The 15,000-nt window shown below is 44.4% G+C and overlaps 1 protein-coding gene across 1 annotated transcript; it reads right to left on the bottom strand.

The window, feature by feature from the left end:
• Window positions 1-5,667: 5,667 nt before the first annotated feature.
• LOC130523303 (ADP-ribosylation factor-like protein 4C) lies at window positions 5,668-7,743 on the bottom strand. Its single transcript, XM_057028446.1, has one exon. The coding sequence runs from the start codon at window positions 7,230-7,232 to the stop codon at window positions 6,654-6,656; it is 579 nt and encodes a 192-aa protein (XP_056884426.1). The 5' UTR covers window positions 7,233-7,743; the 3' UTR covers window positions 5,668-6,653.
• Window positions 7,744-15,000: the final 7,257 nt, after the last annotated feature.

Here is a 15,000-nt window from a genome sequence, read left to right as displayed (position 1 = left end):
ACGTCATCGCCCCTCAGCAGTAGTGCATTTAAATCTTTTCTTAAAAATCAGTTGTACATGTGACCTGGTCTGTCCTTTACATCTGGTCTGTCCTTTACATCTGGTCTGTCCTTTATGTCTGGTCTCTCCATTACATCTGGTCTGTCCGTTACATCTGGTCTGTCCTTTACGTCTGGTCTGTCCTTTACGTCTGGTCTGTCCTTTACGTCTGGTCTGTCCTTTACATCTGGTCTGTCCTTTACGTCTGGTCTGTCCTTTATGTCTGGTCTGTCCTTTACGTCTGGTCTGTCCTTATGTCTGGTCTGTCCTTTACATCTGGTTTGTCCTTTATGTCTGGTCTGTCCTTTACATCTGATCTGTCCTTTATGTCTGGTCTGTCCTTTATGTCTGGTCTGTCCTTTACATCTGGTTTGTCCTTTATGTCTGGTCTGTCCTTTATGTCTGGTCTGTCCTTTATGTCTGGTCTGTCCATTACATCTGGTCTGTCCTTTATGTCTGGTCTGTCCTTTATGTCTGGTCTGTCCGTTACATCTGGTCTGTCCTTTACATCTGGTCTGTCCTTTATGTCTGGTCTGTCCTTTACATCTGGTTTGTCCTTTATGTCTGGTCTGTCCTTTACATCTGGTCTGTCCTTTATGTCTGGTCTGTCCTTTACATCTGGTTGTCCTTTATGTCTGGTCTGTCCTTTATGTCTGGTCTGTCCGTTACGTCTGGTCTGTCCTTTACATCTGGTCTGTCCTTTACATCTGGTCTGTCCTTTACGTCTGGTCTGTCCTTTACATCTGGTCTGTCCTTTATGTCTAGTCTGTCCTTTATGTCTGGTCTGTTCTTTATGTCTGGTCTGTCCTTTATGTCTGGTCTCTCCATTACATCTGGTCTGTCCTTTATGTCTGGTCTGTCCTTTATGTGTGACCTGGACATAAAACATCCAGAAAGAAGACACAGACTATTTGTTCATTTTTCTCCCATTTTGAAATATACAAGTGACAGAAGTGTCAAAGTCTAACTGAACTCTCAACAAAGCAGCAACCAGGTTTTACAAATGAAATCTGTGACTTTAGTATCGGAGAGTACTGGTGATTAACCTCCATCTTTACATTTTACATTTCCCCACTTTTTTTTAACTGTCTCCGTTAGGCATCCAAAGAGATAGACGGTGATGTTGACTTAATACTCATGTTTACGACAAAGAACAATTCAGCTACAATCAGGAACGCAGGAGTATAAAATTAGAGGGTTTGGGATTTACTGGGGCCGCTCCCAGCTGCATGTCTTAGGACTGTGGGAGGAAGCTATTGGAGGACCTGGAAAGAACCCTTGCAGACTTCTTACCCCTCTCTATTAACACAAGGACCAGTGTGTGACATGAGTGTCAGTGCCCTCACAGAGGACGCATGCTCGTCTTATTAGCCTTCATCCTCCCGTGTGGGTTTATTATCGCAGCCGAAAAACCTCACACGGGAAATGTTTGACTTTCATGTTGGATTAGTGATGAAACGAACTGAGGGGAAGAAGAAAGAGCCTACGCTGACTTGTGTCTGCAGGAACTTTGAAAGGATCCTGAATTAAGAAGGTCTCCCCTAATGCTGTTCCCATACTTCTCCATTTGAGTGACAAAGGCAGAGCGTGGAGAGGGTCAGGTGACTGCTGAACAACCATTGTGAGGGTGAGGGGTGGGAGGGGCGGCTGGTTGGAGTTGCTGGTGTATGGTGGGGGTTGCCGTGAGAATGCAACACAGTCCCAGTGCGTTTCTTCCCGCCACAATTACTGGTTACAGTGGTCCTTTAATCCACCCCTGAAAGAGGCAGATTCCCTTTGCTCCTACCATCACAGCCCAGAGAGGCAGGATGGGCTGTGTGTGCTCCTGGGAGCCTGGGGAATCTACCCCAGGGGACATTTCCCCTTTAACACCCCCACTTTACCTCAGTAACATGATCAAACGAACGCTACAGGTGTTTAACAACCGAAACAAGACAGTTGAAAATGGCTTGAATGCAAAAAGGTAAAAGGGGAATGGGACAGGTTGGGGGTAGGCCAGCCCGTGGGGGCATTCCATGTTACCAACTTACACAAAACACCTTTTTATGGCAAACAATCACCACAAACTGTTGCACTAGGGAAAAAAAAGGTCTGTTTTTGATTGTGGCTGCATTCAGGGGACCACTGAGCATTAGATTCTTCAAAGCCACGCCACGCTGCTCTTGATCTTTTCTGCCACAGAAAGATTATAGGATGTAAGACAACACATCTGCACCTACCTGGTCTTATTTATCTTTATTTGTGTCATTTAGCTGTTTCAAGTTTAGTCTTTTATTTAAATAGATTTTAGCTTTTGTCTCTGTTATTAGCGTCTGTGTTTTGCTCTCTGTGCTCTTCTTCCACTCCCTTGCCTGAGGTCAATGTCTTTCTCCTCTCTCTATTTACCTTTCTCTGTCTTCCTCTCTGCACCTGTGACTGTCTTGTGTTTCGTTTGTCTTGTCTTTCTACTTTAGTGGTTGTATGTTGTACAGACCTGTTTCATGTATTTGGATCTGCTGGTCGCCATGGATGACCTGTTCACTCTCAGTAAAGCTTCATTTAGCTTTAATTAAGCTTTATATTTTATCCTATTAAAGTGTCACCTATCTGAGTGTCATTAAGCTTTAGGCACCTAATGTCACCACTATTATTACCATTATCATCATTACCATTATCATCATTATAACTAGTATGAACATTGTTACAAGATACCACAAATCTTCTTAAAAATCATTGGTGTTATAAAGATATATGTATGCTGCTAACAGTTTGAATTAGCAGTGCTCATTTTTGTGTGTGTGAAAAGAAGACCGGGTTTAATTTGAACAAGTTGTTCCTTTTGCTGTTGGCCATTAAACTAGATGGAACGTGATTCTGAAAAGTGTGGAACATTTGAGTATGCGAGTCCTAAAGCATCTGTGCAAACACGCTAGCGTTTGCACTGAAGCGGCCGCAGCAGCATCGAGGGGCTTGTTTGTTCTTTCGGTTTGTTGGTCTGAACTCACAGTCTGCTGACACATTTAAAGGTTAATGTTCAACACTGCGGCCCGCGGTGACTCACTAACTAACACTGTTATGCTTCACAGTCAGACTCTGACAGTGTTTACTCTGCTGGGCTCAGAAGGGATGTGATTTAACCTCTGACCTTGCCCTTCCCCCTCCAGCTGACTGGCTTATCTTTCACAGGATTCCTTCCTGGGATAAAGAACTGCCGTCTTTTACTAAGCCACAGCTTCATTTTATGATATTTGCTTATGACTTGAACGCTCCAAAGACTATATTTTTATTTACTATTAAGTCAAATTTACCTTTAAATACTTGCGGCACTAGAATGTTGCACCCGTTTCTGCAGTAGAACGCGACAGATCTGATGATAAAAAGCGGGATTTATTTACGTTGCCTCACTTTAAACACTCACTTCTGCAGGATAAAGAGTCAACTCTAAATTCTGGTGATTTCTCTGTGGGAATGCCAGGTTCCCCCAACCTCTTGAGGAGGGAGGGGGTTGGGGACAGGTTTTAAATTACTACTATCTGCACTGTCACCACTGCCTCCGACCACATACTGCGGTGCACGTCAGGTTAATAAGACAGGGTGTGGATGGGGGGAGAACGTCTCAATATGTGTAGTTTTGTCACTAAATCCAGCTAGCAAACAAAACCTGACATGCAAGCGACTGATGCTGAGGACGGTCATTCACATTTGATGAATGTAAACTCTGAAAAATCCCTTTTGTGTCAGCGCCTTCGGGGTGTAATGAAAAGAGCCAGAATATTCCCGAGTTGGTGTCAAATCTGTTGACCAATTATCCTAGAGTGGAGCAGTTATATCGGAACTTGTCCCCTTGTCACTGGTCCGAGGCAGGAATTCAATCTGGACAGGTTACTAATCGTCTACTGGGCTTAATAACAAAATGTCTCATTAGTATATGATGATGGATTCTAAAAGTGAAGTCAACTAGTTCACCTTATTTCACCTGTTAGTGCTTCTGGGAATCATGCTTGTGGCTGTGCTTGCTGAAGCAGCAAGATGGGAAAAACTGAAACAAAAGAAACACTGAAGCTCTGAGGCAGTGAAGAAAAACAGGGAAAACTAAATGCTCCTCTTCATTTGCATGTGAAGAAGAAGAAACCTTGTCTTCAGGGAACTTTGACCAGCCCACTGGGACCCCTGGGCCTCCTTTGTAGCCATCAGTTAGCGCCTTAAAGTCCACAACACTATTTGCTACCTACCCTCAACCCTTTTGTCAGGGGCAGAGATGAATGACTAAATACAGAATGCAGGATTGGAGCCCTGTGAGCTGATGCATAGTTAGAGTCAGGTTTATGTGAACATTTGGAATTGCATGGTGATAAAATGTGATTTGATCTCTCTCAAAGTTTAAATACAAATATGTGCCTAAAATAATCAAAATTCTGACCTTCCATGTTTCTATTAAACCCACTTTTTGACCATTCTAATGGTCGTGAAACATAATGTCCTGGAGGGAAGACGAAACCAGCTAAATATCCCCCAGGAAGGGGTCCAAGATAATTAGCTACAGGAGGTGGAGGTGGAGGTGGAGGTGGTTGTAGTCTGTGATGAGGTTTGGGACCAAGTTGTTCATCGACCTTCAAAGGACAAGCTTAAAACCAAACCAAAGATGAGATACAAAATGAATTGAAGATATTGATTCTTGAAATAAGAATAAGGTTTAGTTTATCCTTTAATTTAAAAGACCAGCCCAAAACAACTGTGTAACAGCGGCTGGAACACGACCAAAAATTAGACTAGTAACCAGGAAAAAGCTAATAATAGCTGACAGAGGGGACGCCTAAAGAGGAATATGTGACAAGAAGAGTCAGTGAAATTACAGAAGTACAAAAGTATTTATGCCCTGAATTCAACAGTGGCCCATTCATGCACTTCAACTTTCTAGAAAATGTCTTATAAATGTCTTATTCCCATGCTGCGTTTTTCCATTTTCCACCATCATCATACAGTGAAAGCTTCTATCTTGTGTTGCTCTTGAAAAGCAGCGTAACATTCTGGCCCAGGCTTTGCTGTGGCGACGTGTTTGGCTGCTGAAGGAAGCGTGGAAGCACATGTGGCTCGGCGCTGTCGAGGGCCGGCAGCTGCAGCGCAGCCACAGTCCAGCAGATCTGCAGAGCGAGCCAGCAACTCACAGAAATCAAAGACTATCGAGCTCGAACAACAAGTCCTTCCCAGTATTTTGTGTCTGCGTGTTTGTGTCTGTGCACGACTCTGGGCTTCACCTCAGTGGGGGCGTCTGAGGCCATTGTTTCCATATACAGTCGTGTTTCTGCTCTCAGACTTTTAGTCTGCGCTGAACACGTAGCAAATCACACTAAATAAACTTGGAGGGCCCAGATAGACGACTACGCTGCCTCTCAGGAGAAACTAGCTGAGGAATCAACATTACATTTAAGAAAGGAGCCAATCTGATGAAAATGTTAGTCCCACTAAAAGGGTACTGCAGTTCAGTTTCAGGATTTTTCCAGTTAAACCAGCAAACACCCCCATTAATGAACAGTGATGTGAATGAATGAAAGTCTGGACCACCAACACTGCCTGGAACCAAGTGATCCTCCAGTGATGCTTTCAGGTTCAGCGTTGTGCAAGTCTGAATTACAAACACACTCACACATCTTTCTTTTTTCTTCCACTCTGAAATTTTATTTCGTTTGAAAAAATTAATAGAAAAAAATCCTTCACATTGTCAGTAGATATACGACCATGTTATTATCTTTGTCACTGTTGCAGAGTTAGAATATTTAAGTCAGTAGCTTGTGTAGTTTCAGCAGAAGGAGACAGGAGGAACAAAAGTGTGTGTCTGTGTGTGTGTGTGTGGGGGGGGGGGGGGGCTGTGCTGATCAGTTGCAGCATGAATATTAGCAGCATTAACAGTCTGTTTTCTCACCGAGGACAGAACGACTGTCTGCTCTCCATCTTGACAGCAGAAGGTCTCAACAACGCCACAATATTACGCAAGATCTCCACTGGCCACCTCAACAACAACTTGTTGACAAAAAGCTAAACTCTTCAGGGTGGCCCACGTTTTGAAGTGTACATAAGTCGTTGGCAAGTAAACCCAAGTTAAGTCTAAATGGCGAGAAATACCATCAGCGATTTGATGACGTAGCAGAAATTGTCCAATCTTTTAATATAGAAAACATAAAATACAAATTTGACCTTCTTATGACATAAACCATGTGGATCCAGGCTCTTATCAACATAACACAGCTTGAAACTGCAGAAAATGAAAGTGCAAATATGTGACACTATCCTTAGTTGGCCCTCTGGGCAAAAGTCTGTTTTTTCCACCTATATCACTGCTAAAATAATGATAATAATAATAATAAAAATTGTCTCTTTTGTGTCTAAAAGTTCACTGCATCTAAAATCCAAGACAAGAATGACAGTGAAGGAAACCTGTGATGTTCAGGATCTTCTGTGACCTTCGGCTTCTCCACCGCGTTAAAAATAAAAGGGGCCAGCCCGTTTCTGAACCTCATTTCACTTGAGGAATATATTTTTATATATATGTATTTGGTAAAGCTTATTTTCATTTAAATATATCCTGGAGTCATCAAGGCATCTGTCACAGCATGAATGCACAGCCAACACTGCAGCTTTCACCGCTTCTTCTTCTGTTTGAGGGATTTCCTTCTCTTCAGGATCATCTCGTACAGTTTGTCCATGCCCTCGTACAGACCCTCGCCGATGATGGCGCAGGCGGGCTGGATGTGGTAGGTGGTGGAGGGGGTCAGCTCCGGCAGGGCCAGCTGCTTCTCGATGTCCGCCACTGGCAGGGATCTGGGAAGGTCCTGCTTGTTGGCGATGACCAGCAGCGGGGTGCCCTGGTTCTCCACGAACTTGGTGACTTTGTGCAGTTCGGTCTTGGCCTCCTCCAGTCGGTCGACGTCCACCGAGTCCACGACGTAGATGATCCCATCGGTGCAGCGGCTGTAGGACTTCCACAGGGGCCTCAGCTTCTCCTGTCCCCCGACGTCCCAGAAATGACAGCTGATGCCCTTGGCGGCGCCGTTGCCCAGCCGGATCTTCTCGGTGTTGAAGCCGATGGTGGGCACCGTGTTGACGAACTCGTTGAATTTGAGCCTGTAGAGAACCGTGGTCTTCCCGGCGGAGTCTAAGCCCAGCATGACGATGTGGAGCGACTGGAAGGCGGAGATGTTGGAGAAGCTGTTGCCCATTGTGACGCTCGGAGGTGGTGGAAACAAAGCGGCTCAGGAATATCCTACGAAACGCATAGTGCCAGGGGTGCGAAATGCCTTCAGTCCGTCGAGGTTATAAGGGAAGGATTCATAGGACTCAGCGCGTCGTTTCATTAATATTCTTCTCACGCAGTCGCCTCCATCCTAAATGCGTGATCCCAACACCGCATCCACTGTTACGGGCTTGCAACCGGTCCTGCCTCAGCAACCAGCCCGCGCTCCATCGGCCCTGCTAGATTCTCTTCCCGCTTCGGGTTAAGGTTCCAGGGATCATCCGTCGACCGTCGCTGCAGCTGTTTCCGTAGTGAGGCTGGCTGGTAAAAACAACACCGCAAAACAAGAGGCGGCCCCGCACGGCTCCACCCCGCCGGGACAAGCGCCAATGAGGCGGCGGTAGAAGTCCGGAACTGTTCCTGGGAGAGAGGCGCGCAGTGCACGTGGGAACGCAACTCCTCTGGATGAAAACCTCACTTTTAAAATCAATGATATGTGTATCTGTGTTCTGTGACAGGAGTTACGCAGTGATGCAAACCGTTATCTCAGTTTGGGTTCAGCTTACGCGCTGATATCAAAACACTCACGGACAACAGCACCCCCTCCTGGTAGAAACAGAGAAGCGCCGTAAAGGGAAGGATTCAAATTGTTTCTGAAAGTTCATGATGAATGCGAGCACTCCTGAATAGTGAACTGTTGATGCTACTGGATGTCTTCATCTGTTAATCATTTTATCATTTGTTTAGCAGAGAATGTATCACCCAAAGCCTTTGAATGCAAGACATTATCTTTAAGAGATTTAGCAGGTGGTTAATGACTTCCTGTCATTTCTGCAGTTCTCTACAGACAAAGTGAAAAATATAAATAGTGATGACACACACCACTGACAGCAGCACGGTTCATAAGTAATGAATCACGACTGTTTACAGCCTCACTAAAGGTGAAATCAATGAAGCCACTTTAGTCTTCAGCAATGCAAAGTCCCAGAAGATTAATGATATTAAACCTCATACACTGTCATTAATGAAACACTGTTGCCCTATGTTGGCCTTTAGACCTCATCACCCCCTTCATGCTTGATACTTTATTTGTGTAGCACCCTGGAAAGACTGATTTTTCTTCTATTCTTTTCAATAAAGGCAAATTTCCCCCCAAAAGACATTTTCTGTATTCCACTAGATCAGGCATGGGCAAACTACGGCCCGGGGGCCACACGCGGCCCGTTAAACGTTTTAATCCGGCCCGCCAAACTTGAAAAATTAAATGAATAAACCTTGTTAATGTTAAATTTTCACTGCAATTCTGGTGTTTTCCCACTAGAAAAAAGACAGTCAGGAGGAGAGTGATGGTGATATCCTGAAGGATAACAGAACTTTCAGTGCTTTAAAATAGAAATGGTTATTAATTTTTTTTAAAAAGGCACATTTTATTCATTTGATTTTAAGTGTTTTAAGACTCATTCCAAAGTCAGATATTTTGTTGTAATGCTTCTCTTCATTTTCATTTGAAATTAAAGCTCATGTTTTCTCCATATCCCAAGATGTGTATTTTTTCTCCAATGAGGTGAGGTTACCAAAGCACTCCATCCATCCATCTGCTCCTGGTCCGGCCCCTTTGTCAAATGTTAGAACCCATTGTGGCCCACGAATCAAAATGTTTGCCCACCCCTGGGTTAGGGTTGGAGTTAGGGTTTGACTTAGGGTTAGCATTAGCATTAGGGTTAGCATTAGCATTAAGGTTAGGGTTAGGGTTAGCATTAGGGTTAGGGTTAGGGTTGGAGTTAGGGTTAGGGTTAGGGTTAGCATTAGGGTTAGGGTTAGGGTTAGCATTAGGCTTAGGGTTAGGGTTAGCATTAGGGTTAGGGTTAGGGTTGGAGTTAGGGTTAGGGTTAGGGTTAGCATTAGGGTTAGAGTTAGCATTAGGGTTAGGGTTGGAGTTAGGGTTAGGGTTGGAGTTAGGGTTAGGGTTAGGGTAGGGTTAGGGTTAGGGTTGGAGTTAGGGTTAGGGGTTAGGGTTAGAGTTAGCATTAGGGTTAGGGTTGGAGTTAGGGTTAGGTTAGCATTAAGGTTAGGGTTAGCATTAGGGTTAGGGTTAGGGTTGGAGTTAGGGTTAGGGTTAGGGTTAGCATTAGGGTTAGGGTTAGCATTAGGCTTGGGTTAGCATTAGGGTTAGGGTTAGGGTTGGAGTTAGGGTTAGGGTTGGAGTTAGGGTTAGGGTTAGAGTTAGCATTAGGGTTAGAGTTAGCATTAGGGTTAGGGTTAGGGTTGGAGTTAGGGTTAGGGTTAGCATTAGGGTTAGGGTTAGGGTGGAGTTAGGGTTAGGTTAGGGTTGGAGTTAGGGTTAGGGTTAGGGTTAGAGTTAGCATTAGGGTTAGGGTTAGCATTAGGCTTAGGGTTAGCATTAGGGTTAGGGTTAGGGTTGGAGTTAGGGTTAGGGTTAGGGTTGGAGTTAGGGTTAGGGTTAGGGTTAGCATTAGGGTTAGAGTTAGCATTAGGGTTAGGGTTAGGGTTGGAGTTAGGGTTAGGGTTAGGGTTAGCATTAAGGTTAGGGTTAGCATTAGGGTTAGGGTTAGGGTTAGAGTTAGCATTAGGGTTAGGATTAGGGTTGGAGTTAGGGTTAGGGTTAGCATTAGGGTTAGAGTTAGGGTTAGCATTAGGGTTAGGCGAATGGTGTATGTACTCAAGGATCCTCACTACACCGACCGCCGTCAGCATAGTTTTTTATGAGGATCCACGGCAAGGCACAGGCCGACGCATGTTAGTCCCCTGTCCACCTCCCACCCGTCCATAGGAACCACTTTAGAAGAGAATAGGAGAATGGGAAGCAAGCTCTGAAGGATACGGAAGAGAAATGTCTGAAATCTGTGTGTGTGTGTGAGTGAGTGTGAGAATGAGTGAGAGAGGGTTGGGTAGGGTTAGCATTAGGGTTAGCGTTGGAGTTAGAGTTAGGGTTAGGGTTAGCATTAGGTTAGCGTTAGGGTTGGAGTTAGGGTTAGCATTAGGGTTAGGGTTAGCATTAGGGTTAGGGTTAGCATTAGGGTTAGGGTTAGGGTTAGCATTAGGGTTAGGGTTAGGGTTGGAGTTAGGGTTAGGGTTAGCATTAGGGTTAGGGTTGTAGTTAGGGTTAGCATTAGGGTTAGCATTAGCATTAGGGTTAACATTATGGTTAGGGTTGGAGTAAGGGTTAGAGGTCTAATGTGCATGTGTGTGTGTCTGTGTGTGAGTGAGTGTGAGAATGAGTGAGAGAGGGTTGGGTTAGGGTTAGCATTAGGGTTAGGGTTAGCATTAGGGTTAGCGTTGGAGTTAGAGTTAGGGTTAGGGTTAGCATTAGGTTTAGCGTTAAGGTTGGAGTTAGGGTTAGCATTAGGGTTAGGGTTAGCATTAGGGTTAGGGTTAGGTTTGGAGTTAGGGTTGGAGTTAACATTAGGGTTAGGGTTAGAGTTAGGGTTAGCATTAGGGTTAGGGTTAGAGATAGGGTTAGCATTAGGGTTAGGGTTGGATTAGGGTTAGGGTTAACATTAGCATTAGGGTTAGCATTAGCATTAGGGTTAGGGTTAGGGTTGTAGTTAGGGTTAGGGTTAGAGTTAGGGTTAGCATTAGGGTTAGGGTTAGAGATAGGGTTAGCATTAGGGTTAGGGTTAGGGTTGGATTAGGGTTAGGGTTAACATTAGCATTAGGGTTAGCATTAGCATTAGGGTTAGCATTAGGGTTGGATTAGGGTTAGGGTTGGATTAGGGTTAGGGTTAGCATTAGGGTTGGATTAGGGTTAGGGTTAGGGTTAGGGTTAGCATTAGGGTTAGGGTTAGCATTAGGGTTAGCATTAGGGTTAGGGTTAGCATTAGGCTTAGGTTGGAGTTAGAGTTAGGGTTAGGGTTAGCATTAGGTTTAGCATTAGGTTGGAGTTAGGATTAGCATTAGGGTTAGGGTTAGCATTAGGTTAGGGTAGGGTTGAAGTTAGGGTTGGAGTTAACATTAGGGTTAGGATTAGGGTTGTAGTTAGGGTTAGGGTTAGAGTTAGGGTTAGCATTAGGGTTAGGTTAGAGATAGGGTTAGCATTAGGGTTAGCATTAGGGTTAGGGTTAGGGTTGGATTAGGGTTAGGGTTAGGGTTGGAGTTAGGGTTAGGGTTAACATTAGCATTAGGTTAGCATTAGCATTAGGGTTAGGGTTAGGGTTGCAGTTAGGGTTAGCATTAGGGTTAGCATTAGCATTAGGGTTACATTATGGTTACGGTTGGAGTTAGGGTTAGGGTTACATTAGCATAAGGGTTAGCATTAGCATTAGGGTTAGGGTTGGAGTTAACATTAGGGTTAGGGTTAGGGTTAGCATTAGGGTTAGGGTTGGAGTTAGGGTTAGCATTAGGGTTAGGTTAAGCATTAGGGTTAGCATTAGGGTTAGGGTTAGGGTTAACATTAGCATTAGGGTTAGCATTAGCATTAGGGTTGGGGTTAGGGTTAGCATTAGGGTTAGGGTTAGGGTTGGATTAGGGTTAAGGTTGGAGTTAGGGTTAGGTTAACATTAGCATTAGGGTTAGCATTAGCATTAGGGTTAGGGTTGGAGTTAGGGTTAGGGTTAGCATTAGGGTTAGGGTTAGCATTAGGGTTAGCGTTGGAGTTAGAGTTAGGGTTAGCATTAGGTTTAGCGTTAAGGTTGGAGTTAGGGTTAGCATTAGGGTTAGGGTTAGCATTAGGGTTAGGGTTAGGTTTGGAGTTAGGGTTAGCATTAGGGTTAGGGTTAGTATTAGGTTTAGCGTTAAGGTTGGAGTTAGGGTTAGCATTAGGGTTTGGGTTAGCATTAGGGTTAGCATTAGCATTAGGGTTAGGGTTGGAGTTAGGGTTAGGGTTTAGGGTTGGATTATGGTTAGGGTTGGAGTTAGGGTTAGGGTTAGCATTAGGGTTGGATTAGGGTTAGGGTTAGGGTTAGCATTAGGGTTAGGGTTAGCATTAGGGTTAGGGTTAGCATTAGGCTTAGCGTTGGAGTTTAGTTAGGGTTAGGGTTAGCATTAGGGTTAGGGTTAGGTTTGGAGTTAGGGTTGGAGTTAACATTAGGGTTAGGATTAGGGTTGTAGTTAGGGTTGGGGTTAGAGTTAGGTTTAGCATTAGGGTTAGGGTTAGAGATAGGTTAGCATTAGGGTTAGGGTTAGCATTAGGGTTAGGGTTGGATTAGGGTTAGGGTTAGGGTTAGGGTTAGGGTTAGGTTGGGGTTAGGGTAGGATTACTAGGGTTAGGGTTGGAGTTAGGGTTAGGGTTAGGTTTAGGTTTTGACTTAGGGTTAGCATTAGGGTTAGGGTTAGGGTTGGAGTTAGGGTTAGGGTTAACATTAGCATTAGGGTTAACATTAGCATTAGGGTTAGCATTAGCATTAGGGTTAGGGTTTGACCTAGGGTTAGCATTAGGGTTAGGGTTGGAGTTAGGGTTAGGGTTAGGGTTTGACTTAGGGTTAGCATTAGGGTTAGGGTTTGATTTAGGGTTAGCATTAGGGTTAGGTTTAGCATTAGGGTTAGGGTTAGCATTAGGGTTAGGGTTAGCATTAGGGTTAGGGTTAGGGTTTGACTTAGGGTTAGGTTTAGGGTTAGGGTTAGGGTTAACATTAGCATTAGGGTTAGCATTAGCATTAGGGTTAGGGTTAGGGTTGGAGTTAGGGTTATTATTAGGGTTAGGGTTAGGGTTTCACTTAGGGTTAGCATTAGGGTTAGCATTAGCATTAGGGTTAACATTATGGTTAGGGTTGGAGTTAGGGTTAGAGGTCTAATGTGCTTGTGTGTGTGTCTGTGTGTGTGTGAGTGTGAGAATGAGTGAGAGAGGGTTGGGTTGGGTTAGCATTAGGGTTAGGGTTAGCATTAGGGTTAGGGTTGGAGTTAGGGTTAGCATTAGGGTTAGGGTTTGACTTAGGGTTAGGGTTAGGGTTAGGGTTGTAGTTAGGGTTAGCATTAGGGTTAGGGTTAGGGTTGGAGTTAGGGTTAGGGTTAGCATTAGGGTTAGGGTTAGGGTTGGATTAGGGTTAGGGTTAGGGTTGGAGTTAGGGTTAGGGTTACATTAGCATTAGGGTTAGCATTAGCATTAGGGTTAGCATTAGGGTTAGGGTTAGGTTTGACTTAGGGTTAGTATTAGGGTTAGGGTTGGATTAGGGTTAGGTTTAGCATTAGGGTTAGCATTAGGGTTAGGGTTAGGGTTGGAGTTAGGGTTAGCATTAGGGTTTAGCATTAGGGTTAGGATTAGGGTTGTAGTTAGGGTTGGGGTTAGAGTTAGGGTTAGCATTAGGGTTAGGGTTAGAGATAGGGTTAGCATTAGGGTTAGGGTTAGCATTAGGGTTAGGGTTGGATTAGGGTTAGGGTTAGGGTTAGGGTTGGGTTGGAGTTAGGGTTAGGATTAGTACTAGGGTTAGGGTTGGAGTTAGGGTTAGGGTTAGGGTTAGGGTTGACTTAGGGTTAGCATTAGGGTTAGGTTAGGGTTGGAGTTAGGGTTAGGGTTAGCATTAGGGTTAACATTAGCATTAGGGTTAGCATTAGCATTAGGGTTAGGGTTTGACCTAGGGTTAGCATTAGGGTTAGGGTTGGAGTTAGGGTTAGGGTTAGGGTTTGACTTAGGGTTAGCATTAGGGTTAGGGTTTGATTTAGGGTTAGCATTAGGGTTAGGTTTAGCATTAGGGTTAGGGTTAGCATTAGGGTTAGGGTTAGCATTAGGGTTAGGGTTAGGGTTTGACTTAGGTTGGGTTAGGGTTTAGGTTAGGGTTAGGGTTGGATTAGGGTTAGGGTTGGAGTTAGGGTTAGGGTTAACATTAGCATTAGGGTTAGCATTAGCATTAGGGTTAGGGTTAGGGTTGGAGTTAGGGTTAGCATTAGGGTTAGGGTTTGACTTAGGGTAGGGTTAGGGTTTAGGTTGTAGTTAGGGTTAGCATTAGGGTTAGGGTTAGGGTTGGAGTTAGGGTTAGGTTAGCATTAGGGTTAGGGTTTGACTTACGGTTAGCATTAGGGTTAGGGTTTGATTTAGGGTTAGGTTTAGCATTAGGGTTAGCATTAGGGTTAGGGTTAGGGTTGGAGTTAGGGTTAGCATTAGGGTTAGGGTTGGAGTTAGGGTTAGGGTTTGACTTACGGTTAGCATTAGGGTTAGCATTAGCATTAGGGTTAACATTATGGTTACGGTTGGAGTTAGGGTTAGGGTTAACATTAGCATAAGGGTTAGCATTAGCATTAGGGTTAGGGTTGGAGTTAACATTAGGGTTAGGGTTAGGGTTAGGGTTAGCATTAGGGTTAGGGTTAGGGTTCGAGTTAGGGTTAGGGTTAGCATTAGGGTTAGGGTTTGACTTAGGGTTAGCATTAGGGTTAGGGTTAGGGTTGGAGTTAGGGTTAGCATCAGGGTTAGGGTTTAATAGGGTTAGGGTTAGGGTTAGGTTTAGCATTAGGGATAGCATTAGGGTTAGGGTTAACATTAGCATTAGGGTTAGCATTAGCATTAGGGTTAGGGTTAGGGTTTGACCTAGGGTTAGCATTAGGGTTAGGGTTAGCATTAGGGTTAGGGTTAGGGTTGGATTAGGGTTAGGCTTAGCATTAGGGTTAGGGTTAGGGTTAGGGTTGGATTAGGGTTACGGTTGGAGTTAGGGTTAGGATTAGTACTAGGGTTAGGGTTGGAGTTAGGGTTAGCATTAGGGTTAGGGTTAGGGTTGGAGTTAGGGTTAGGGTTAACATTAGCATTAGGGTTAACATTAGCATTAGGGTTAGCATTAGCATGGGTTAGGGTTTGACCTAGGGTTAGCATT

The sequence above is a fragment of the Takifugu flavidus genome, chromosome 1 (assembly GCF_003711565.1).
Source record: "Takifugu flavidus isolate HTHZ2018 chromosome 1, ASM371156v2, whole genome shotgun sequence".
In the NCBI taxonomy this organism is placed as follows: domain Eukaryota; kingdom Metazoa; phylum Chordata; class Actinopteri; order Tetraodontiformes; family Tetraodontidae; genus Takifugu; species Takifugu flavidus.
This window is presented reverse-complemented; position numbering and strand designations above follow the sequence as displayed.